The sequence below is a fragment of the Mobula birostris genome, chromosome 15 (genome assembly GCF_030028105.1).
Source record: "Mobula birostris isolate sMobBir1 chromosome 15, sMobBir1.hap1, whole genome shotgun sequence".
NCBI lineage: Eukaryota > Metazoa > Chordata > Chondrichthyes > Myliobatiformes > Myliobatidae > Mobula > Mobula birostris.
In genome coordinates this window covers 60855247-60880957 of record NC_092384.1, presented here as the reverse complement: position 1 = coordinate 60880957, position 25711 = coordinate 60855247, and the positions used below count along the sequence as shown (strand labels likewise).

Below are 25711 nucleotides of genomic sequence, written 5' to 3'. Positions count from 1 at the left end.
TCGCCCAGGCCTCCTTCCACCCACCCTTATTCTATGGCTCCCTGCCTCTTTACTCCATGTGGAGGAAAGAAAAAAATGTTGGCAAGCAATTGGGATTAACTGTAGCTCTTACAAATGACAAAGACTATTCAAAGTGACCTCAACTACTCTCAACACGTGCAACAAACAACAAAAATTAAACAATAATCATACAAGAGATGAAATTAAAAGAGTAGGTTATAAGATTTGTGCGGTTTTCACGGAATTGTCTCTATAATACCATCTGAGACTGATCAGTTTTTGCAATTGTTACTCTTACAGCACTTCTACAGATGTGTGCGGCATGCTCCACACCTTTTCCTGTCTGCAGTGTTAACCCATGCATAGCCCCTACTTTAGGTACAGTAAGGCTTTTCCTATTATTCCAATCTCTGTTTACCCCATAAGACAACCTTTTAAATTTGATAGTCTACTCTTCTCCTGTATTTACACGCTTGTGCCAATCTGAGACCGCCTGCATACCTGAGTCAGAAATAGAAGAAAGAAGAAAGCCCTTAACTCTGAGTGGAGTCATCGGGACGCCATCGTGACAGTGTTTTTTTTAGCAGGCTTTCTTATTTTTAACGGGGCCGAATTGCTAGCTCGACGCTCAACCCAGCACGGATGGAAAGTGTGCAAGGGAGCCGGCTGGTTTCGAACTCGGGATCCTTCGTTCTGAAGTCTGGCGCTAATGCCACTAGACCACCAACCCGCACACTGAGTCAGAAATGACCCTGTATAATTGACCTGGCTGCTCTGACTGTATCTGATCAAGTTATTAAAATATAAGTCAGGGCTCTGTGGAAAATAGTGTAATTAAATTATTGAACAGTTTCTAATGTCGTCACACATAACATGAATTAAATAAAGGGCTATGGCAGAAAATATGCAGCCTTTCAGCATCTTTAAGGTAACAAGGGCTACTAAACACTGAGCAAGGGGTCTAGCTTGGAATAATTCTCTAAGGGCCATCCATTTCTTAAATCAATTTAATGTAGTGCCCCAGATTTCTGGGAGATTTTGATTGGCCTCTATGTGCATAGAATGGAGGGAAGAAGTACCATGCTTCACTATAAATGTGATGAATACTCTAATTCTGTAAATAGCTCAGAATGGTGTTAAACAGTGAAGGTGAAAGTGCAATTAAACAACCTACGGCTTCTACTTCCTTGGGTTTTCTGTGCTTTAGGTGTCCCTTGCCTTTAAAACCCTTGTTTTTAGCTATTCAACAAAAGTGTAGTGCTGATATTGGAAACACCATATGCGGAGGCACAGTAGCGTAATGGTTAGCACAACGCTCTCCAGTATGCCATCTTGGACAATGTCTCCCATACACTACATAATGGACTGGTTGGGCACAGGAGTACATTCAGCCAGAGACTCATTCCACCGAGATGCAACACTGAGCATCATAGGAAATCATTCCTGCCTGTGGCCATCAAACTTTACTACTCCTCCCTTGGAGGGTCAGACACCCTGAGTCAATAGGCTGGTCCTGGACATTTCCTGGCATAATTTACATATTACTATTTAATTATTTATGGTTTTATTACTATTTAATTATTTATGGTGCAACTGTAACAAAAACCCTTGGGATCAATAAAGTATGACTATGACTATGACTATCAGAGACCCCGGTTCAATTCCCACCACTGCCTGTAAGGAGTATGTACATTCTCCCCGTAACCACATGGGTTTCCTCTAGGTGCTCCGGTTTCCAGTTTCTTCCCACTTTCCAAAGACATACCAGTTGGTCATTGGCCACTGTAAATTGTTCTGTGACTAAACTAGGATTAAATTAGGGGATTGCTGGGCGGCGTAGCTCAAAGTGCCAGAAGAGCCAACTCTGCATTATATGTCAATAAATAACTGTTGCCTGTTTCATAATAAACACAAGAGATTCCGCTGATCCAGGAAATCTAGAGCAACACACACAAAATGCTCGAGATGCTCAGCAGTCAGGCACCACCTATTGAGGGGAATAAACAGTCCCACATTTCGGGCCGAGATCCTTCATCAGAACTGAAAAGGGGGCAGAAGTAATAATAATAAGGTGTGGGGAGAGGAAGGAGTACAAGCCGGCAGGTGATAGGTAGGACAGGTTAAGGGGTAAAATGGATGGGTTGGGGAGGGAAGATGAAGTAAGAAGCTGGGAGTGGATAAGGGAAAGAGGTAAAGAGCCAAAGAAAGAACTCTAATGGAGAGAATAGTGGAACATGAAAGAGAGGAAAGGAGGAGGGGGACCAAAGAGAGGCATTAGGCAGGTAAGGAGAAAAGAAGGGGCAAGAGAGAAACCAGAATAGAAAATGGGAAAAAAAAAAGAAAAGGAGAGAGGGCGAGAAATTACCAGATACTGGAGAAATCAATGCTCTCAATGCTCCTGGTGTGGTCTCCTCTACATCGGTGAGACCCAAAGCAGACTATAGGAACTGCTTTGTCAAGCAGCTTCGCTCTGTCCATTGCAAAATGCAGGATGTCCCACTGGCTACCCATTTCAATTTGTCTTCCCATTCCCATTCTGACATGTCAGTCCACGATGAGGCCAAACTTGGGTAGAGGAACAACACCTCGTATTCCGTCTGATGATATGAACATTGATTTCTCCAACTCCTGGTAACTTCTCTCCCACTCCACCCCCAATTCCTTCTCTCTCTGCCTGTCGCTGTTCAGGCAAATGGTGTTTGAAACAGGATCAGTACACTTATTTTCATGACTCAGATCTGTGAATTATGTTTTTCCAATTCAGTTATGAATCTTTATAGTTTACTTGACATGTGCATTGCTTGAGATGCTATGATAAAGTAAGCTCAGAAGTTCATTTACTGACCATAGAGACCTTTTAAAATGCTTTGTATAATTTCAGCCCCACTTGAAAATTCACTGGGCAAGGACCTTTACTAAGTTGCAATGTTGAGCATAAACAGATCATGCTTTACCAAGTGTCAAGTTTCAGGTTAATCTAGCATGTCGATTTAACACAGACATTTACAAAGTGATGGAAAGAGATCAGAGAAAAAAAAATGAACATCCAGACAGTGCATGCCATGCAACATTAAACATTCCAGAGCTCTCCAGAAGAAGCATGATAGATGCTGGTCTTTATTACAGGTGATCATAGTTCCCAGGACCGCGATGGTGACATTGGCAAAGGAGCTGCAAGAGTACTTCTTTTGCAGGAAAAGATATTGGTGCGAGAAGGAGATCCAGCAATGATTACGGGTGTGGCTCAAAACCATTGAACTGATAACACAAAAAAAAGCCATAAGAAGAAATATTGCAGAGTGAATGGAAGGGTTAAAGACGCGCAACATGATCCCCTACTGGGTGAACATCAGCAGTAAGCATACCAGATAGTGAACAGCAATGAATGGATGATACAAAGTGGCCAAAAATACGGACTTAAAGTCATTGTGACCACTAAAGCTCAAACCTTGTTCCATTTTTTCATGTACTATAAAACATGAGCAACATAATTAGAGACAAAACTAGAACATAGAATATATAGATCGCATTCGAGGTCCTTCGGCCCACAAAAGTTGTGCTGATCTTTTGATATACACTAAGATCAATCTAATCCTTCCCTCCTACCTAGACCTCCATTTTTCTAGCAGCCATGTACCTATTTAAGGATCTCTTAAATGTCCCTAATTGCCTCTACCACCACCTCTGGCAGGGTGGTGAAAAACTTACCTCTGACTTCAACCCATACTTTACTCCAAACACCTTAAAGTTATGCCCCCCCCCACCATACTTATTAGCACTAAACTTAATTTGCACAGTGTTTGCGGTCACAAAAGAAAAACAGGGTATTGAGAATAGTTAAGAACATGAACAGGAACCAGGCAGTCGTGTTAAATGACAAGAAAATAATTAACAGGAACTTGGAACGCAAGGCGTTCATTAATATTAGGAAAGGCGAATTGGAGAATATTTGGAGTAAGTGAAATTAATGTTAACTGTAACCTTGATTTACAAAATAATATCAAAAACTATAAATCAGCTTTTATGGAAGATTACACTTAAATCAGATCTAAAAAATATTTTAAACTACAGAGCATTAGATTCCAAATTTTATAATGATACAATATATCACGTCAACATTCAATATGGAATGGTGTCTTGGAAAAGTTTCTTTAATATCAGAAAGTCTGTAGCTTGATCAGGGAGGTCCTGAGAATAATTCTGAAAGCAGTAGCTATCATATGCTGATGGAGATCAGTAAACCTATGGGTTCCTTCATCTTCAGCATTCTAGATCGATACAGGAAGCATGCAATAATGTTGGTAGGAAGGCAGTGGACACACAGGAAAGACCAGGCAGTGACAGTTCAGATAGGATGATTTGCATTGCCACTTTGTGGCATCGATGTGGATAAAGCATATTCACCACCGTCCCCTACACGTTCTGTGCAATTTCAAGCATAGAGCAGGACAAGGATGACACCATTTGAATGAGTTATTCAGTGGCCGTGAGCGTTTGCTTAAAATTTTCCAACCTGAGGTTGAATATTGATACTTGCACAGGCAACGAAATAATTCAGTCAGGCCCATCCTCAGGGCAGGAGCTACAGTAGATTTGGACAGGAACTGTTCTCACAGTCATTTAAATCTATTCAGGAGAGAAACAGAACTTTGCAGAAACATTAGTGAATGCTGGTACACAGTGATTCATGAATCCTGTAGTTGGAAATGGATAGGTGGGGGAGGGGGTACGTAAGTGTGGTGTTGTACAAGTGGGATTAGCACCTTTGGCTCAGAATCATGTCTACAATGTTCACCACAAGGAGATAATAATTTTAACCACCTGATTGTTGAGGTAAGAAGTCCCTGGATGAGTTGAGATGAGATGAATGAAGAAGACCAAAAGAAATAGTAGTCATGCCATGGCTACTAGTGCTGAAAAACTGATAGAACCCTTCATGATTAAATGCTTTGTTATCCTTCTCTCATAATAATCCCGGTTTCTCTTGAAGGGCAGGAATTCTCAAGGACTGTTCTGGTTAATCTCTACTGAACCCTTTCCAAGGCTTGAAAATCATCCTTAAAATCTAATAACCAGCATTAGATACAACACAACAGCTTGGGTCTAACCAGTGATTTATAGAGATTTTGCATGACTTTCTAATTTAACTCTATGCCTCAAGATTTAATGTCAAATGATCCTGTAAATATTTTCCACAGCGTTCTCAATAACAGTGCACGTAATATTTGAGAGCATAACAGGGAACTATGGTTAACTGGGAAATAATAGACACCATCTACTACAATGAAGGTGCAAAAAAGCTAAAAATTAGGAAAGAGGAGAAGAGTTAAAACATGAGGAAGGGGATAAAATGATGGATAAGAGAAAAAAAAAATCAACAACAATCGAAAGGAGAAATCTGCCTCCAGAGCTGGATAACGTTGGTAGAAGTAAAGATTGAGAACACCCCTTCCTGGGCATTGGTGAACTTCCATTTCTATGGTAATTATTAAAACATAGGGAGCTTTGGAAGCAAGAAGATTCCAATCCCAGCAACCTGCACACAGGTTCCTAGCGGATCATCATTTCCACGTGCACAATTACAGCCTTCTCTCAGAGTTCAGGAATTCACTTTGCAAGGCAAATGACCAGCCTTTCTAATGCTATGTTGCTGAAGTAATACTAGCTAGCACACTCTCATCTTATTTTGAACCATACTTTCCATCTGAGCTCCTGAGACTAAGCACCGAACATTTTGTTTTAATTCAGCAGCACATAAACATCTTGAAAATATTAAGTAGCATTTAAGTAAACAGCATATACAACTTAAATGCTTCCTTACTCATGTAATCATAGCCGCTATGTTCCCCATTTGGTCCTGGCTTTGTTTTTGGTTGGATCTCTGGTACGTTCCAAGGACTCAGCACATCTGTATTGATCTGTGGAGGCTCAACTTCATTTGTATGTTCATGCTGTGGTCTTTTCATAGTATTGTCTGTAAGAAGATAGTGAAACATAACTAAATAATCTTTCATGCAGATGAGCTAAGAATTCCATTTCAGAGGGGAAATTCAAGTTATTTTCCTGCCTATTTTTTCTGCTTTCTTGTTACCCCTCTCATATTTACTGCAGTGCTGATGGCAAACTTGTTTTTAACCTTGCATTCCAATGCTGACAATATCCAACACCTTGACAACGAAGCCTCTTTGAATAATAACTTCTACCAACTCAACCTTTCCTCACTTCTCCCTGTGGTGGCACTGTTAAAACTCGTTGCTGAGATACTCAAACCACCCCATCTGGCAGCAACAGTCATTCCACTTAGTCACCTAGATCATATTTCTTCCCCATTCTGATATTTGGTCTGAACCGCAACTGAACCTCTTGACAATGTCTGGATGCTTTTATACATTGAATTTCTGCCATATGATTGGCTGATTTGATATGTGCATTAGTGAGCAGGAGTACAGGTGTGCCTAATAAAATGGCTACTGAGTGTAAATGTGAATGAGCACGATGGAGCAGTCCAAGTAATTGAAAGATAGAAATTTATCTCTAATTGCTAGTGCTAAATAGGCATTTACAGCCGATTGAATATCCCACCTTCTATTAGGGTCCACAATGTTCAGACTGCATCCTGAATGGTAGCGGGTTAACTAAACGGTGCTGTGTCCAAGCACTGTTATCAACACACCCATACACTTCCAAAAACATTCATTGCATAGCGACAGAGCAAGAAACCTGCTCTGCTTCCTTCCCCCTTTATAAAGCCATTGTTGCGGCCAAATGGATAAATTAGGGTATATGAGGAAAATCAAAACAAATTGGTATTAGGCAATGTTTCAGTCAATACAGTTCCTTTTCTCTGGTCTGAGACATTAACGGTAATTTTCCTCATATTTGTGTTTGCTTCTGCCCTACTATATTTGGATGACAGCTAATTATCATTCATTAGAATAAATCTGTGCAATACTGTTCATAAACGTCATTTAGTATCAACAGTTAACAGTGTAACTGGCATCTTAAACTGGAATGCTCTGTTTAGGAACAGGCAGCTATTCATTACAGTGGAGTTTTTTTGCTAGCCAAAATCAACTGGATTAACATTTTCAAATTGGTCAACTGAAAATTACATTAATTTAGTCTGAGGAAAAAGAAGCAAACATTAAAATTATTTCCCAAATGTAAACAGAAAAAATATACTGGAAACCACACACTATTTTTCCCCTAATGCCATATTTATGTCTGCTTTTAAACTCTCTCAATAAATCAAATATCATACAACCAATGTTAAAATGTTGTGTTGTATCAATGTTATAAAAGATGGACCTGCATAAAGTGTTAAAGTAATTGTTAAAATACTTAAATTAATTAAAATGCAATCACCAGTAATCAGATAAATTGTAAACATTACACCGAATTACAGTATATTTGCCGGGGCTTTTTGTTTGCCTTCATTTTTTTTAATATAACCAGTATTAAATGTGCCATCAAAAGTCATATTTTATATGTTTCTTATCTGGTTTGTTAAAGCAATGCTAGTCCTCGTTCCTCATTATAACTGTTGTTCTGTTTAATTCCATTACTTTGAAACACTCTGAATTGGAGTGGGAGGGATAACTTTCACTTCATCTTCTCCAACTCTGAGCAGGTTTAATAAGCCATTGGCCTTCCCTTGTTCCAAAATTTCAATTCTTATTTTCACATTCTTACTAAGGCTTTATATCAATTACCAGCTCATCTGTTTAGTCACGTTATCTATCTCCTCAATTCCAAGTTCAGTCTCTGTTTTCGGTGAACCCCAACTTCTTTTCTCTGGAACAACGCATTGTCACAGCAGCCCACCCTCTCATCCAAAGCAGCTCCTCTGCCCAACACCTTACATCGAACAAGATTCACATCCGCAGTTACTTTGCTGACTCAACAGTAACTCAACGAGCACCACCTTGTGCCACTGACACAAAATACTAAGCAAACAGCACAACACTCAAATAAATGAGGACCGATAGTTAACCCACTGCTATTTCAGCACCAGCAACCCAGGTCCAACTCCTGCGGCTGTTTGAAAGGAGGTTGTATGTTCTCCCCGTGACTGCATCCGGGTTTCATCCGGGTGCTCAACATGCCGCCCACATTCCAAAGATGTATGGATTGGTAGGTTAATTAGTCATGTGGGTGTAATTAGGTGGCACAGCCTGCTTGGGCCAGAAGGGGCTGTTACCATGCTGTGTCTCAAGATAAATAAATACCCCAAATAACCCCTACGGCTTATTAAGCATAGCTGTAGGTTACTTTTGGAAGTTTGGTGGGGACGGGGTGTAAATGTTTAAGTTTTGTTTTCTTTAAATAAGGACGTGCACTGTGTGTCCTCCATACCTTTGTAGCAGAGGTTGTTCTTGCAGCCTCCGCCATAGCTGGGCGGGCACTCTGAACATGGACGGCCATATTTATATGGAGCTTCTCCAATCCAGTTCCCCCTGGTTGATTAAACAGCAAAGAATACCAAAGTAAAGTCAGTGTACAGGAACTAATCTCATTTTGAGCTTTGATTCTATTAGCCTTTATCTCTAAAATGAAGGACAGAGTACAAAAGCTCCAAAGTCTGGCCAGTACTGGTACCAGCATGAAGTACAATGCAGCAGCCAACGAATCAGTAACAAATGGAAGGGAACCTGCCACTTCTCTGAATCCTGGCACATTTAAGTGGACAAGTGAGAGCAGCAAACCAGTCATTATCCAAAAGTTGGTTGAATAATCCAAACAAATGTTTACCCATGCTTTAGCAAAAGTTTAATTGCTTCTATCTGATGGCAATTGATTCTGAACCACAATAAATAGCTCTGATACCAGCTAAATAATAATGAGTCATGTCAAAATGGGTAGTGGCTAGGTAGGCATCCTACCATACAAGATAAAGAAGTGGAATATACACATCTTTCAGCAATAATTGGAGTTACATCCAAGTGCTACCATCAGGAAGAAGGTGCAAAAGCCTGCAGACACACTCTCAGCGATTCAGGAACAGCTTCTTCCCCGCAGCAATTCAATTTCTGAATGGACACAGAACCCATGAACACTACCTCACTCCTTTTTTATCTCTATTTTGCACCACTTATTCAAATTAACTATGCAATACATATATATTTACTGTAATTCACAGTTGTTTTTCTAATATTATGTATTGTATCCTACTGCTGCTGCAAAGTCAACAAATATCACGGCATACAGTTCGCTGGTGATACTAAACCAGATTCTGAATATGTTAGTTCAGCACTGACAGAGTTCCAAGGGCACAAGATGATCGAGGGTCACTGTAGATGTAAATCAGCATGTGGAGTGAAATAAAGTTGCAGATCTGCCCTCTCCCGGCTTTTCTTTGCCCAGGTAAATGAAGTATTTAGCAACTTTAAACACTCTCAATGGCAATTACATTTGCTTCAATCAACAATTTTTACATTATAAATAAAAGACAGTAGTTAAGTAAGAGCCAAACACTCTGAGCTCCATTTATCAATTAGCCAGCAACAACTACCCTCCCCGCCCACCCAAACATACATAAAAGCAATGGTGAGGATAAATAGCATACTTTGGTGAATAGTTGCACACTAAATAGACAGCGTTCTCCCAGATTTCTCCCCACACATTCATTCTTGCGCAAACATTGACAGCACAGCCAACTCTGTTCGTTGTTGCCCACACCAACTGTGAAGAAATGATAAAGAGAAAGCTGTTAAACAAAGGATCAGCAAGTTTGTCCTTTGCTCTTAAACAACTTGCTGCTAACCAACACAGGTAATCTAATTTTGTTTTAAAAGTATAATTCAATTAACTATTAGCTTTTCATATTCAAGCCCAAATCTGGTTTAATATATGGCAAAATAATCTGCAGCATAAAATTGAAAATAAAGGAGGAAATAGGTAGCATTCATTAAGAATGCAAAGTTATGTAGGTTTATGAAAGGAAAAGTGGTGAATTATCCTTTGATCTGAAGTCAAGCTAGTACCTGAATAGTTAATTATTAAAAGCAACACACACGAAAAATGCTGGTGAATGCAGCAGGCCAGGCAGCACCTAAAGGAACAGGACAGTCGACGTTTTGGGCCGAGACCTTTCGCCAGGAAGGGTCTCGGCCCGAAACGTTGACTGTACCTCTTCCTATAGATGCTGCCTGGCCTGCTGCACTCACCAGCATTTTTTGTGTGTGTTGCTTAGAATTCCAGCATCTGCAGATTTCCTCGTATTTGAGTTAATTATTAAACATATTTTCAAATATTTAGGATAAAGGATCGTTGGAATACATCTTAAATGTATTTTAAGGTGTGTTTCCTGATGTGTAAATTATGGGATAGCTAACTAACGTTGGCCACCACAGCAGCATTGTGGTTATTACAACTCAGAGCATTCAGAGTTCAGAGTTCAATTCCGGCACTGTCCCGTAAGGAATATCCCTGTGGAATGCGTGGGTTTTCTCCAGGTCCTCCAGTTTCCTCCCACAGTCCAAAGACAAACTGGGTAAGTTAATTGGTCATTGTAAATTGTCCCATGATTAGGTTAGGGTTAATCAGGTTTGTTGGGGGTTACTGGGGCGGTTGCTCAAGGAACCAGAAGGGCCTACTCCGCATTGTATCACCAAATAAATAAATACTGCAAAGTACATAGAGAATTGTACCAAACTTTGTGTAAAGAAACTCTTTAGCAGCTCAATGGTCTGCCCAAGTTTAGTTTCTAAATTTCTCTAAAACAAGCTTTCACCTCTCTCTCAGACTCCTGAATATCCAAGGAACTTTAATTCTAATAGATAATAAGTAGTAAGCTTCATCAGAAATATCCTGCGATTTCATAACCCACACGTTTCAAAGCAATGTTTGCTTCACGCTCAAGCCAAGCTTCCTCTTACAGTGAGATGTAATGGCAACTAGATATTAATCACATTCTAAAGATTGTTGGGAATACCAACAATAAAATGACTGCCTAGAAAGAAATCTTGCTAGAATGCAGTCTGGACGTAGCAACATATGGGCTTGTATTTTTCCTGGGAGAACAGCTGTTACCAGATGGACTGAACTTTAGAACCTCCTTCTTAGTGTCTGTTGTGTTTCTATTCCATTTTCTGCTGCAGTTTCCAAATGACCTTATTTAAGATAACTATCTCAGATAAGAGGAATAGATAGAGCGGATAGCCAGCACCTCTTCCCCAGGGCACCACTGCTCAATACAAGAGGACATGGCTTTAAGGTAAGGGGTGGGAAGTTCAAGGGGGATATTAGAGGAAGGTTTTTTACTCAGAGAGTGGTCGGTGCGTGGAATGCACTGCCTGAGTCAGTGGTGGAGGCAGATACACTAGTGAAGTTTAAGAGACTACTAGACAGGTATATAGAGGAATCTAAGGTGGGGGCTTACATGGGAGGCAGGGTTTGAGGGTCGGCACAACATTGTGGGCCGAAGGGGCCTGTACTGTGCTGTAATATTCTATGTTCTATGTTCAGATCAGGAACTGTTATTAAAGGTAGTTAACAGCTATTACTGTAGCACATACATTCAGCAGTATTTGTAAGCAGAGTAAACTATCATCAAGGAAAGGAAGATCAGATAATGGGTTATGCATCTACATTAATAATGTTATTCTCTAAGAATCTTTAAACTATTTCAGAATTGCTGGAATATACAAAAGCTAACTACTTGAAGTAGTCTAACACTGCAACTTTAGTTTGATTTTTGCTATAGACAAAGCATTACTCAGCCAAGTTCCTCACCTTCAGAAGCTTGACCATGTTTGTCAGAAGTGCTTGGATTGATTCTTGCACCCAGGCAAAATCCACAATAGATAGATTTTGCTTTTCAAAGCATACATTCAGCCAAGGTAGAGTATCTTTTACTTACTTGGGTGTAATGGGTGCACATTGTACCAGAACATCGTTCAGGACACCACGGATTACACTCATGTGGATATGGGTAGGTGTAATCTTTGACTTCATCGTACCATGCCTGCACATGTGAAGCTGGAGAACGATACCTGAAACCACAGAAACACCAGTTAGTCACCATTTCAGTTTTCAACTGAAGTTTTGTAAAATATGAATACACATATAAATGCAGATTTAACTTGTAGTGGTCTGGAAAATGAAAGTCAAATTCTACAATGCTTAACTTTACTCGATGAATACAGTGGAGTAAATATCACACCAGTGTCCAAGTCCCTCCTGTTTAAAACCTCTTCTAAAGATACCCATAAAATAAACTTCTACAGAAGCTTTAATACAGTTAAATATTATACACACATTTTATGGGGATGCAGAATGGAGCAGTGGGCAAACACTACCAACCACAGATCAGGAGAGAAATATAGCGGATGCTACTACTGCCCCTACTGGTGAATAGCTGCAAATGCAGACTTACAAATTTCTGTTGTAGTTATTAAATTATAAATACCAGTATCTATATGTTAATCTGACAGGAAGGATGTATGGACATCAGACTTATAAAATAATTTAGATCATCTACTGGATATTTCCAGACTGATTGCCTAAGGAGATCAGGAAGGAATTTACTAGATTTTTTTCCTCAAAATTACTCTGGGCTTTATCTGGCTTATCAGCTCTAGCAGGAAATAATAATATTAGATAGGGTGAAAATAGTACATATTAGCATGAACAAAGTAGTCCTTTATTGTGGGAGAAGTTGGGTGGAATAAAGGGTCTTTTCCACCCATCATTGCTTGCATAAACACAAGATGTTTGGAAGTAGGAGCAGGACTTGGCCATGCTACCTGCTTCACCATGGCTAAGATGACTATAGCTGCCGTCTTGTCCAATCCCCATAAGCCTTGGTTTCCTCTACATTAAAAGAAACATTCTGTGATCAGCTCACCTGCCCCAGTGCACTGCCAGGTTCTGACCTATTGACTTGATTAGGTGAGAAGGGCCATGATCCCAGACACACTGTTGGGCCCAGCTTTCAGCAGACCGTTCCAATTCATTATCCCACTCCTACAAAAAAAAGTGTGCCACACATAAAATTAAAAAATAACCCACTGTGAAAGTAAAGCAGGAATTGTAGCTCAAATCTGGAAATGTAAAATAATAACAGGAAATGCTGGAAAAAGTGGAAAGAGTAACAGAATTAATATTTCATGTCAAAGATACCTCTATTGCCCTCCCCCACTTTTAACATTTCCAATTTCCTGCTCCCAATAAACTCATCTTCACTATAGACTGATAATCCTTTTACAAACATTTTACAACCCCACTAGGCTGTGCTAACAACTAAACCACACTGACCCACTTTTCCTTTGAAGAAAACCTCAACCAATTCCCTGTCTCTAACACACACATTTATCTGGTTGAAATATCTGTCTCTCCCCCACTCTATCTTCAACTTGAAATGATCTTGTTATCTTGGTTTGCTCCTTTTTTTTCCAAAGATGTGGCCTGACCAGATGAGTGTTTCCAGCATTTATTGTTTTTATTGTAATTACAACATTCCTTAAAATTGCCCAATCATGCAGATTTATCTGTCAATCTGTTTAATTATGCATGTTTCCATGTACTGCTTATTCATGCCATAAAGGATTTTATACTGTGAATTACACGAGAAATGCACTCGCTCCATGTAGAAATGATTGTGTATACAGTATGTCTATCACCCTGTCTGCATGTTCCCTACAACTTGTTTCTTTTAATTATGCAACCTATCTAAAATTCCCTTGTAGACATTTAACTCAAGGATGAAAGGACAACTGAGAGAGATGCAACAATTATGACTATCTGGGTTTTGTTTTTTTAATGACTATATTGAAACATGGTAAAAAAGTTGTTTACACAAATGCCTAAGCTTTTTTTCCCCATTTCTGTGGTTTATCACTAAAACCCAACTTCTTTGTGTTATAATCTCTATTGAGATGTCCCCTGTCTACTTAGAACAGAGAGAACAGGAACGTTCTCCGAACAAAAACCACAAGCAAACATTGGAAAGGCGTGCCAAACAAAGGCACATAATGGAAGGCAATAAAACTGTGGTTTCTTCACATTTTGTCATGTTTATTCTACTTAATTTGATCACCTGGACAAAAGAGTGGAAGTCATTAACATGTTTTTGGGAGAAGAGAAGGCGACACCACCCTTAGCAGAGCTTCAAGAACCGGGCGCTCTTCCTCAAAGTCTTTGAATATTTTTGAAGCACAGCAGGTAAATATTTGATTAACAAGGGGATGAAAGGTTGCAGTGTGCAGACGAAAATGTGGAATTGGAGGTCTCAATCAAATTGGCCATGATGTATTTAGTGGCAAAGCTAGCTATGGGGCCAAGTGACCAACTCAAAGTATACAGCACAGAAACAGGCCCTTCCACCAACAAGTTCATGCTGACTAAATTGCCTATCTGAGCTACCTGAGCTTAGTCCATATCTTTCTACCAACTATTTTTCTGCTATGCAGCCTTACCATTAACCAACGGATCCATAGATCCCAGGTTGGGAACCCCTGGTCTAAACCTTTCCAACTTCTAATTTGTCCGAGCAACGTACATCAGGTTCTGATACAAAAATGCAAGGGCCACCCCAAGATAAAATGGGAAACCAGACACTTCATACAAAACACAAGGAGGTCTGAAGAATTGTCATCTATTAAAATAAAATAAATTTATTATCTAAGTATATAAATGTCACCATATACTACCTTGCAATTCTTTTTATTAAGCAAGCATTTGCAGGAACATAAAGAAGCAAAATAGAATTTATGAAAATGTACACAAGAACAAAGACTGACAAACCAACTACAAAGGAAGACAAATTGTGCTAATAATAAATATTAAAAACAAATAAGTAAATAAATAATACTGAGAACGTGAGCTGTAGAGTCCTTGAATGTGAGTCTATGGGTTGTAGAGTCAGTTCAGTGTTGAGGTGAGGACATTATACAGAGTTATAAGAGTGAAGAAATACTAACTTAGATTCTATCTTCATAGATTCCACTGACCTGTTGGATCTTATCTTGAATTTCCAGCAACTGTCATGCTTTGATTTTGGATATACTGCATCTACAGTCCCAAGTCTACCCTCTCATCCCATAAAACACACACAAAGAATTCTTAATTAAAAATGAAATGATAGGACCTGAAATGATAAAAGGAGGATATGGCAGAGTTGTATTGAACTGATTGCTTTTTAGTTCTTCAGGACAAGCGTACACAAGCTTTTATTGGTCTCATCAGATCTCTGAATGTTCCCAAGCACCTCAAGGTCCAATGCAGTACAATGGGAATCCCAAGCACTCTGAAGGTAAAGCCTGACGTCATACAAACCTGGGCAGGTACTCACCATGTATTCCATATTGGAGGATGATGGATAGACCTGTCCACGCAGGTGATTGTGAAGCTGCAAAATCTCCTCTTTGTCAATCTGGGAGATGGCTCGCTTGCTCCTCAAAGGGACGTGCCCAAACATATTTTCGACGTATGAGGCATTACGTAAAATCCCGCAATTCGATTCCTGAGCCAGGCCAATTAAAATAGCGACAGAGATCCAGGTGTAAACAGGGCTCATGGCTGGGAGATGATGTGGCCTACAATAACCCACTAAAACGGTCTGTGAAAACCTTAAGTAAACAACCTAGAACAGAGATAACAAGTGATCAGACTCACCTGGGGCTAGAATAACACCACCGTGCACTCTCAGGAAGAGAGACCAGCCATGTCAATGTGCAATGAGGTTACTTACAACTGCATGACTTACAGCCCCACTACTGAATGGGTGGCGGGGTGGAGATGCCTCTCTACCAAAGGAGGTGTAAGGCACTCCTTCCCTCTGCTATACTTCAGGCCACCCTTGAGCAAGGTGTAGCACCTGCTTAGAAAACACCCCCCCCCCAATTCAGGGTCAGGTGAAGCCATGGAGCAGGTGGGGGTTGTAATTTAAGCAGGTGGTGCATATCACATAGCCTGGTAATATGAGTACTGACACCAGGCAGACAATCTCAGATGACTATTAAATGACTGGGGTTGCCCATCCTGTAAAGACACTGGCCAGAAGAAGGCAGCGGCAAAGCACTTCTGTAGAAAAATTTACCAAGAACAATCACGGTCAAAGACCATGGATCACCTGTGTGATGCCACAAGGCACATAATGATAATGATGACTGGTGGCACTAAGGTGGAAAGGTTGACTGGACATTCAGACGGAGAAGCCAGGATGGGATCTGCTCTGTAGGTTGGACTTGCATCTATAGGAAGGGTGTCCATTGGGGGCAGATGCTTGGCCCATAACACATAATCTCCTCTCTACTCCAAATACAGTACAGCCAATTAGGTTCATTACCACCGATTCAGAATCAGTTTTCTTATCACTTGACATACGTTGTGAAAGTTGTTGTTTTGCGGCAGTAAGGCATTAAAAAAAAATAAGAAATATATAAAATAATTAGTGCAGGAAGGAGCAACAGAGAGGTAGTCAGGAATCTGACGGCGGAGGGGAAGAAGTTGTTTCTAAGAAGTTGAGTGTGTACCACTCTGAACTCCTTCAAGCGCACTTTTATTTTGCCGCTTAATCTTACACCAGTGTCATCTCTCACACAATAGCTCCTCTGCATCTCCCCTTTAACCCGAATGCCAGCATTAGGACTGCATTCCTCTACGTTTTACTTCAGTATCTGTCTGAATGTCTCTCTAATCCCTCTCTCCGAAACAGCCTGAAGGAGCGGGACAAGAAGTCTGCTCGCCTGGAGACCACTTGAAGTTAGCTGCAAATCAGCGGCGGGTTAACGGGTGTGTGGGGCTTCTACCTTCGTTTGGAACCTCTGCTGTGATAGTCTTCTGGTCAAACCTAGCAGCTCGCACTTCCAGTTTACAATCCGCTTGCTGCAGGAGTTCGCCCGCTTTAAATAAAACTGTTATTGCTGGGGAGCGGGGGGGGGGGGAAGGATGCATCTTGTGCAGAAAATCCAATGTTTCCTCTCACTCACCGTGCAGCGGCAGCAAAAGGATAAGGAGAGCTCAACTTCTTCGCTGGAAGGGCTTCAGTGCAGAGCGGGAGTGATGTGGAGCTGGAGGAGCGCACGCACTCGCTTTCAAACGGACTCCCTTAACGCCGCTTCAGCAGCTGACTGGCGGAGCTCAGGTTGACGGTGCTCTCTGCGTCTCTGCGGCAGTCGGCGGCGGAATTTATATCTGGGATCAGATAGGCTGGTCATATCCTGCGAAGTGATTTTGTTGGCGCCGGACCTCGTGATGACGCCATCAGAGCTTCGGCCGCTGCGACCCCGAGGCAGGGCGAGAGCCCAAACCAGAGTTTATTTGATCATTTTAGTGGGTGGAGGGAATTTCCCCCCTCAACGCACTTACACCCGATTTTTACTGATGCAGCAACAAATTTGGAAACATCCCGACTGTGAACTGTCCCATCCAGACCACGAGACCCTGTAAAACTTCCCTCGCAGTCGCTATTTTGTTTGGAAACGTGTCATCGCCGGACAGTGAAAGCAAACTGCGGCTGTAGCCCACCGTCGCCGGGTCGACTTCGGTGCCGAGACAAAAACTCGCATCCCAATCGATTTTTTTGACTCCTGGGTTTCGAGGGAAATGGTTATTCAGGCAAATGTTGTAATGTAACAAACGATGGTTGCCTACAACTCTGTTTTCGATCTAACTATTACTGCAAGAAAACGTAACGTTTAACAGACTTAATGTCACTCCGATTATTGAACAGCGAAGTATGAATGATTTCACTACGTATCTTGAAAGCATACTTACCGTCCTCCTGAACACACAAGAGACTGCAAATACTAGAATTACCATTCTTACACAAACATAACTTGAAGAGCACGGAACAATAAAGCGCAGGAACAAGCCCTTCACCCCCATGTTGCGCAGACCACAATACCAGTTTAAAGTAACCCCGTCTGCCTGTAGAAAATCCGCATCCCTCCATTCCCCACAAGTTTATGTGTCTGTCTAAAATCCTCGTAAATGTTGCTCTCGTGTCTATTTCCATTTTATGTTTTCCGCCAATGGCCCAGCATTGAGTGAGGAATGTTTTGTGCAAGTTAATATAGGTAAAGGTATCTTCACATAGAAAGATTATCTTCATACATTCTCCATATCTTCACATGGATGAATGAATAAATATATTCTAGAATCATTCTGATCGCACGAGTGGGTGTACTGAAGTAAATTTATTCGCATTTCACTGTGTTCCTTGTAACCAACATTCTGATTTTGGGTCCTGCTGAAGGGTCTCGGCCTGACTGTACTCTTTTCCATGGATGCTGCCGGGCCTGCTGAGTTCCTCCAGCACTTTGTGTGTGTTGCTTGGATTTCCAGTGTCTGCAGGTTTTCTCTCGTTTCTGTTTATTCGTTCTTGCGCCCAAACACGATGTAACTGTTTAAATTGGATTTTTTTTGTACGTTTCCCCAAATGTAGCCCTTCACTTAGTGAATAAACCGTCTACATGAAGAGACATAGGGGAGTGCTGAGTGCTGTTGTTATACCTCTCACCTACAGGGTTTAGATTCCTTCCTTCGCAGATGGGGCTTGACCCACTGAGTATCTCCATCATTTTGTTTTTTTGTGCTCGTTTTCGACCTGGCGCATCCGCTATATTTTGGACGAGGGAATGATAATGTGTTCTGCCCTGAATTGTTTGCAACCAAGGATGTTCACATTTAAGTAATGTAATCAATTTTGCCACCATGAATTGCTTACTAGACTGGTGAACGTAATCATTAAACTTCGTAACAACAAAATAACCAGCTGGAAGTTTGAGTCTTATATGTGTAATTACCATTCCCCCATACTTTCAAACTTTCTAGTTGACATAAATGAATAACGAGTTCAGAGTTATTTCAGGTACATCCCAATATCATCGAAGAATTAATATTATTAATTAATATTAATCATATTTAATACAGGTTTTAGAAAAACCTTAACCTTTTCTCGCTAAAACGTCGCTTGAATATTAATCACCGTATATTTCTGGAATCATTTATGATTGAATAATATGTTTGGATCAATACTTTTGTGCAGTATGATTGGCAGGTAGTTAAACTTTGGGGTTTTAATTTCGCCTGGGTGGGTTTAATTTCTAGTGAAAGCGTCTCATGATGCTGCCCTCTAGCGGTGACGCCTCAGCTATACAATTCTCAGACACTATTTGTAACTTGTTTGAACAGGTAACTTCAACTTCAAGCTTTCCTGATCGTTAATTCGTCGGAGTTTCACCTCCTGTTCCTGCGGCAGGAACAGATACTGTCATAATTTTTTTTAATGGAAAAACAAATAGCCTAGATACTGGAAATGTAAAATAAAACAGAAAACGCCGGAAATACTCAGAAGACCAGACAGTATTGCTGAAGAAATCAGCGTTAATATTTCAGGTCAATAAGATTTCAACACGACTGTGTGAACTCGGAGATACAAATCAAAAAGGAAAATCTACAATAATGTGGATATGAGGCGTGTTTACATGTCACAGATCCTGGTGGTTGTGAATAATAAAATAAGGGGATAAATGGAAACCTGAAATTATGGAATAAGAGGAGAAAAATTCTGAAGGATGGAAATATAAGATAAAACATATAAATTCAGATTTGGAGTGGGTGATTTGGCCCTTTGAACTTTCTTCGTCTTTCAATCAAATCACCACCGATCTGATCGTAATGTGCATTCCCGCCAAGTACTGTAATCACCCTTGGAAAAGCAGATAGTCTGAAATTGATGAATTTAATAATAAATGAAACAATGAATGATAGAAATGTTAGATCGTGCAATTATCAGTAGAAAGAGAAAATGAGCAGGTGTTTCATCTGGATCTGAAATGTTAACTGTTTCTCCCTTTGCTTCCTGACCTGCTTGATCAATGTTCACTGCATTTCCTGGTTTTAGTTTGGTTTTCCAAAATCTTCGTTTACACTTGGATTCAATGTTGATTTGTAACCAAGGTTTGACTTTGCGCTGGATTTAATGAAATAAGAAAATTATTTTAATTATAACTATTACATGCAGGAAGGACATGAGGTCCAAGGGGTTGTTAATTGTTTAGCTGTTGCCAATATTCATCTGAACACAACGTGCAGTGTGTCCTGTTGTGTTGTAATACCACGAACCTGATATCATGAATCTCTGTCCGTCTGTCACTGATTGACTGACACGTCTATGATGTACAGGTGTATCCACTTCATTCATCCTGGGGCCAGGTGGGCAGATCAATATTTTGGTCAGATTTGTTCCACCTGTCATTAAATAGCAATAATACAATCAGGGGCTATCACATTCATAAAAATAACTCAATAAATAGGACCAAATCCCTTCCACATAGGCCACATTCTACTGCTGTGGTTGCTTAAAAATCACTTTTAATCCCTTCCAATTTTATATACTTGACTGATCTAAATTTATGAACTAAAGCTAAGAAAGCAATAGGAGCCATCTATCAGACATTTGAAAAGGCGTGAAAAAGCAGAATTTATGTAGTAGCAATATAGAAACTTCTGATTAATTAAACAGTTGGGCTTAATATGTTAATCTTTGAAATGCACATTTTATACATTTCAAAACACTTAACACACTAAGAATATTATACAACCAATTCACACAAGATGCTGGCGGAACTCAGCAGGCCAGGCAGGATCTGTGGAAAACAGTAAACAATTGACATTTCAGGCTGAGACCCTTCATCATGTCTGGAAAAAAACATGAGAGGTCAGAGTAAGAAAGTGGGGAGAGGGAGAAAGTACAAGGTGACAGGTGAATCCAGGAGGGGGAGAAGGGTGAAGTAAAGAGCTGGGAAGTTGACTGGTGAAAGAGATAACGGGCTGGAGAAGGGGGTATTTGATAAGAGAGGGTAGAAGACCTAGGGAAAAAAAGGGAAGGGGGAGGAGCACCAGAGGGAGTTGATGGGCAGGTAAGGAGGTAAGGTGAGAGAGGGAGACAGGAATGGGGGAATGGTGAAGTGGGGGCAGGGGTAATTACCAGAAGTTTGAGAAACCAATGTTCATGCCATCAGGATGGAGTTTACCCTGATGGAATATAAGGTGTTGCTCCTTCGACCTCATTGGAACAGTAAAGGAGGCCATGGACAACATGTCAGAATGGGAATGGAAGTAGAATTGAAATGGGTGGCCACCGGGCGATCCTGCTTTTTCTGGTGGATGGAGCTTAGGTGCTTGGTCTCCCAATCTACGTTGGGTCTCACCGGTATACAGGAGGGGAGTGGGGGGGGGGAGGAGTGCAAAGGAAAGATGTGCTTGGCAGTGGGACCCCTTTAGAGAATGTGGAATGTGGAGAATTATGTGCTGGACATGGAGGTACTAGCTAAAAATATTACACATTCTTATATTACATACTGGTCACAAAATGTGCAAATATTACGTAAGTTCAATTCAATTGAAAAATATTGCAGAATTAGAAAGAGCACAAAGAATTATTCTGAAACATTTCTTCCTGGACCTCCTGCCACGTTCAGCTCAGTTGCTGGGATTCTTGGTTGGGGACTTCGGGATTGAATACTGCTCCTTGATTCCTACGGGGATCACTGTGTGATTCCCACAGAAATTCTTCCACCTCCCGCTTTGAGTTGGTTAGGGTGGCAGATCTTTGCTGGCTCAACAGAGCCCTGGTGAACCTGAATGGTTTTTAACAAACTGTGCTCTCCTTCCCTCTTTCTCCCTTCTTCACTTTCGCAGCTGTCCCACCTCCTGAACTTCGTGCAGCTGTTCCTGCAGTTTGCTGGTTAGACCTTTGACACCTTCTTTTTCATCAGATGAACTGCTTGTTCAGGGTCTTTATCTCATTCCTCAGGTGGCAAATCTCCCTTTCCCTCCTGTCTGATTGCCATGATGGTTTAAGATCCCCTTTCTTATCCATTGGGCCAAATCGCTCTTTAGCAAAGTTGAACATAATGGCTGTGAGCGAGTCAATTTTCCTGCAGGCATGTCCTGCCAGTGTAGCTTTCAAGACGCAATGCGGGTCGTCATCAAACCGCTTCCAAGATACATTGTCTGATGCCCTAGGCCATCTGATCCTCCCTTTCCTTGACGAATGGATTAGGGTGTCCGAGGGGGCACTCACTTGGTCCCTTCTTTGGCACTGGGGCGTCTCAGGTGCGGAGAGATCGTCAGCTCTGTGGGGTGTTTCCCAACGTCTCACCGGATGTTGAGTCCGTGCATTGCTCTTGAGTCACCTTTGTTCCACAGCTGAACCTGCTTTGGTGCATCTTGAGGCTTTGCTGTTTTCGTAGATTTTGCTGCAATGGCACTCTGAAATGAATGCCTCCCTGGTCAGTGTTGCTTGCTTGAGCCTTCTTATTTTCATATTTCCAGGTCTGGCCATTGTCATTATGTCTGTCCTATTGAGTCTCTCATCCTCCACCCTCCAGGGAGACTCTGGGGAAACTGCGTATTTAGTTCATCCATAGCTTGTATGGTGCCCCCTTGCAAGTGCTGCACACAAAATTACTAGCCTTGTGTGCCTGTGCCAGTCTTTCCTGGAGGTCATATGTCTTTCCAGCGTCACTGATCGTCCTTGATTGCCGTCCAGTCTTTCCTGGAAGACACTGGCAAACCAGATGTTTCTTGCATCATACACTGGGTGCTCTTTTCAGTGACCTGATGAGGTAACCTTAGCCTTTGGCCAGGAGCAGATGTTGTCAGTTGGTGCCCAGCCATTATAGAATGTTTCAACTCTTAACCACTACACTCTCTGGTTGGCGGGTCAACAGTGGTGGCCAAGTCACTGCCCATCTGCTACTGACTTCCCGCCCAACTCCCCTCGCCTGCTCCATATTCAGCAAGAGGCTCTTTCTGCTTCCTCTCCCATCCTGCGAGCTGCTTGTTTCTTGCTCTTTTCATTAAGGCAGAGCGCAGACAGCAACCTCCATGCTAACCTTGCCAGGGAACCCTCTACAGCCAATCTCCACGGGGAATTGCCACCCTTTGTCCCTGCACTCCTGGACTGAGGTCTAGTACTTTAGGGCCTTCTCCACCAGGATTATTTTCTTGTCTTTGGTGGACCACAGTACGATGTCTGGTCGAAGTGTGGTTTGCACCACCTCCGGGAACTGCAGCTTCCTCCCCACATCGACCCTCATCTCCCATTTCCTTTTCCATCATCTGATGCATTCTGCGATGTTGATGATTGAACATACAAATTGGGAGCAAGAGTCCTTAACGTTTCTCCATATTTAATAACATAGTTGTAATTTATAGTTTTTTAATGTATTGCTCCGTTGGCCCAAGACAGGGAACTCCGGGGAGCTGCTATCAGTGAGCTAAAAGTAAGCAATGTACCGTTGCAATAAAACAAGACATTTCACAAACCTATGCCAGTGACATTAAACCTGATTCCGAGTTTGGGTGATCTGCTTGTTCACTTTGTGTTTCTGTCTATGCATAGTAACCTTTTATGCAACAGCTTATCAGGTGTCCATCTATCTATGCCTTAAGAATATTCAATATTCTTTGACTTTAATCCCCTGATTTGTCCAAAATACAAATTCCAATGATTGAACCACCAGAACCCTCTGGGATAAATATCTCCAGCAGTTCATCGCTGTTGTAAAAAATAATTCCCAGCCAGCTCAACTTTATCTTCTGATCGAGGTGTATAAGATGATAAGAGGAATTGACAGAGTGGCTAGTCAGCTGATTTTTCCCAGGGCGAAAATGGCTAAAATGAAAGGGCATAATTTTAAGGTAATTGGAGGGAAGTATGGGGTGGGGGGGGAATGTCAGAGGTTTTTTTTTGCACAGATATTGGGTGCATGGAACATGTTGCCAAGGGTGATGGTATAGGGAGATACGTTAGGGACATCTAAGAGACCCTTAGACAGGTACATAGATGAAAGAAAAGTAGGGGTTATAGGGGAGGGAAGCATTAGATTGACTTTGAAGTTGGTTAAAAGGTCAGCACAACAATTGAGGCCAAAAGGGCCTGTACTGTGCTGCAATGTTCAATGTTTTAATTGATTTTCCCTTAGCATCTACGTCCCCTCGAGACCAGAATCAAGTTGGTGTTTACTTCAAACCAGACAACACACAGTCAAGTATCTTAAGTTTGTTAAAGATTATTAGGGGTAAACTTCAGCATCAGACCAGAATCAGAATCAGGTTTATTATCACGGGCATGTGACGTGAAATTTGTTAACTTAGCAGCAGCAGTTCAATACAATATATAATATACAAGAGAAAATAATAAATCAATCAATCAATCAATCAATCAATCAATTACAGTACCAGACCAGAGGAGTAACTAATAATATAGCTAACAAACATTATTGGGATCAAATAAAACAACATGCAAACCGTGTTTGTAAAAGTACAATTTTTGCATAAAGATCACACAGACACATAATTACTGCAATACCACACTCAATAAATGTCAGTTCAAGGAATCAGGTGATCTCACAGAAATATTTAAATTCATGAGGAATTTTCTAATTCCGGTTTTAAATCATTCATCATCTCCATTACCAATCATATTTTCAATCTCCTTTCAGAGTTAGAATTAGAATCAGTCTTATGATCAACATCTTACATGACATGAAATTTGTCATGCAGCGGAAGTACAGTGTAAAGACATAAGATTATTATAAATTGCAAAATTAATAAGTAGTACAGAAAAAGGAATAATGAGGTAGTATCCATGGGTTCATGGACTATTCAAAAATCTGATGACAGAGGGGATGAAGCTATTACAGAATCACTGACTATAGCCTTAAGGTTCCTGTACTTGCTCATCGATGGTTGTAATGTGAAGAGGGTATGTCCTAGAAGGTGAGAGTCCTTAACGATGAATGCAGCCTCGTTGAGGGGCCTCCCCTCGAAGCTTTCCTCGTTGGAGAGGAAGGTTGTGCCTGTGGTGCAACTGGTTGAGCCCACAGGCCTCTTGTGATACTATGCATTGGAGCTTTCATACCAGGCTGTGATATGACCACCTCTGGAATTTAGCTAGCTGGTCAATACTTCAACCAAGGTTGTGAGGAGTTCTGAAGCAGAGTGATTCTGGCAAAACCCGCTGATGTGCCCTGCACGAGAAAGTCTGCAGATGCTGGAAGTCCAAAGCACACACTCAAAATTCTGGAGGAAGTCAGCAGGCCAGGTAGCACCTATGGAAAAGAGTAAACTGTCGATGTTTTGAACTGAGATGAAGAGCTTTGGCCAGAAATGTCGGCTGTTTACTCTTTTCCACAGATGTTACCCGGCCTGCTGAATTCCTCCAGCATTTTGTATGTGTTGCCTTGGGGTGCCTTATAGCAGGGTTTTGGTGAGTAAGTGTTTCTCCATTTCACTGCTGGTGATATCATCCATCACTTTGCTAATGAGAAAAGATCGAGTGGGTGGTGAGTAACTGGACTGGATTTGTCCTGCCTTTTGACAACAGGACATGCCTGGGCAATTTTCCAAATTGTTACGTAGATGAAAGTATTGCATCTTCATAGGAACAGCTTGGCCAAAAGAAAGTAGGTCACCAGAATGCTAAAGCAAAGGATTAGAAGAATGAAACAAGATTAAGTGGTAGATACCACGCATTCTGAGAGGTTCTTCATCAGTTTTACCACATCTACTCTGGTTGGAAGTTTACAGCTGTGAGCATCAATTTAAACAATGCCTGGATCACTCATCTCTGTGTCACCACCACCACCACTGTCTACTGTTCAATGCTTCTAACTTCTCAAAATGATTGTCCCACAGTCTCCTGAATGAGCAGAAAATCTTTCAGTCACATATTATGGCAACCAAGTATGCAACC

The 25711-nt window shown here is 41.2% G+C and overlaps 1 protein-coding gene across 1 annotated transcript in view; it reads right to left on the bottom strand.

Annotated features, from left to right (window-relative positions):
* The window catches only part of crispld2 (cysteine-rich secretory protein LCCL domain containing 2), a 35503-nt gene extending 18383 nt beyond the window's left edge, over nucleotides 1-17120 (bottom strand). The window contains exons 1-7 of the mRNA XM_072279892.1: nucleotides 16932-17120; nucleotides 15293-15583; nucleotides 12848-12966; nucleotides 11861-11993; nucleotides 9566-9681; nucleotides 8356-8456; nucleotides 5822-5974 (exon numbers count right to left, since the gene is read on the bottom strand). Of these exons, the coding sequence (XP_072135993.1) occupies nucleotides 5822-5974; nucleotides 8356-8456; nucleotides 9566-9681; nucleotides 11861-11993; nucleotides 12848-12966; nucleotides 15293-15517 (847 nt within the window). The 5' untranslated portion in view covers nucleotides 15518-15583; nucleotides 16932-17120. The remainder of the gene's footprint in view (nucleotides 1-5821; nucleotides 5975-8355; nucleotides 8457-9565; nucleotides 9682-11860; nucleotides 11994-12847; nucleotides 12967-15292; nucleotides 15584-16931) is intronic.
* Nucleotides 17121-25711: the final 8591 nt, after the last annotated feature.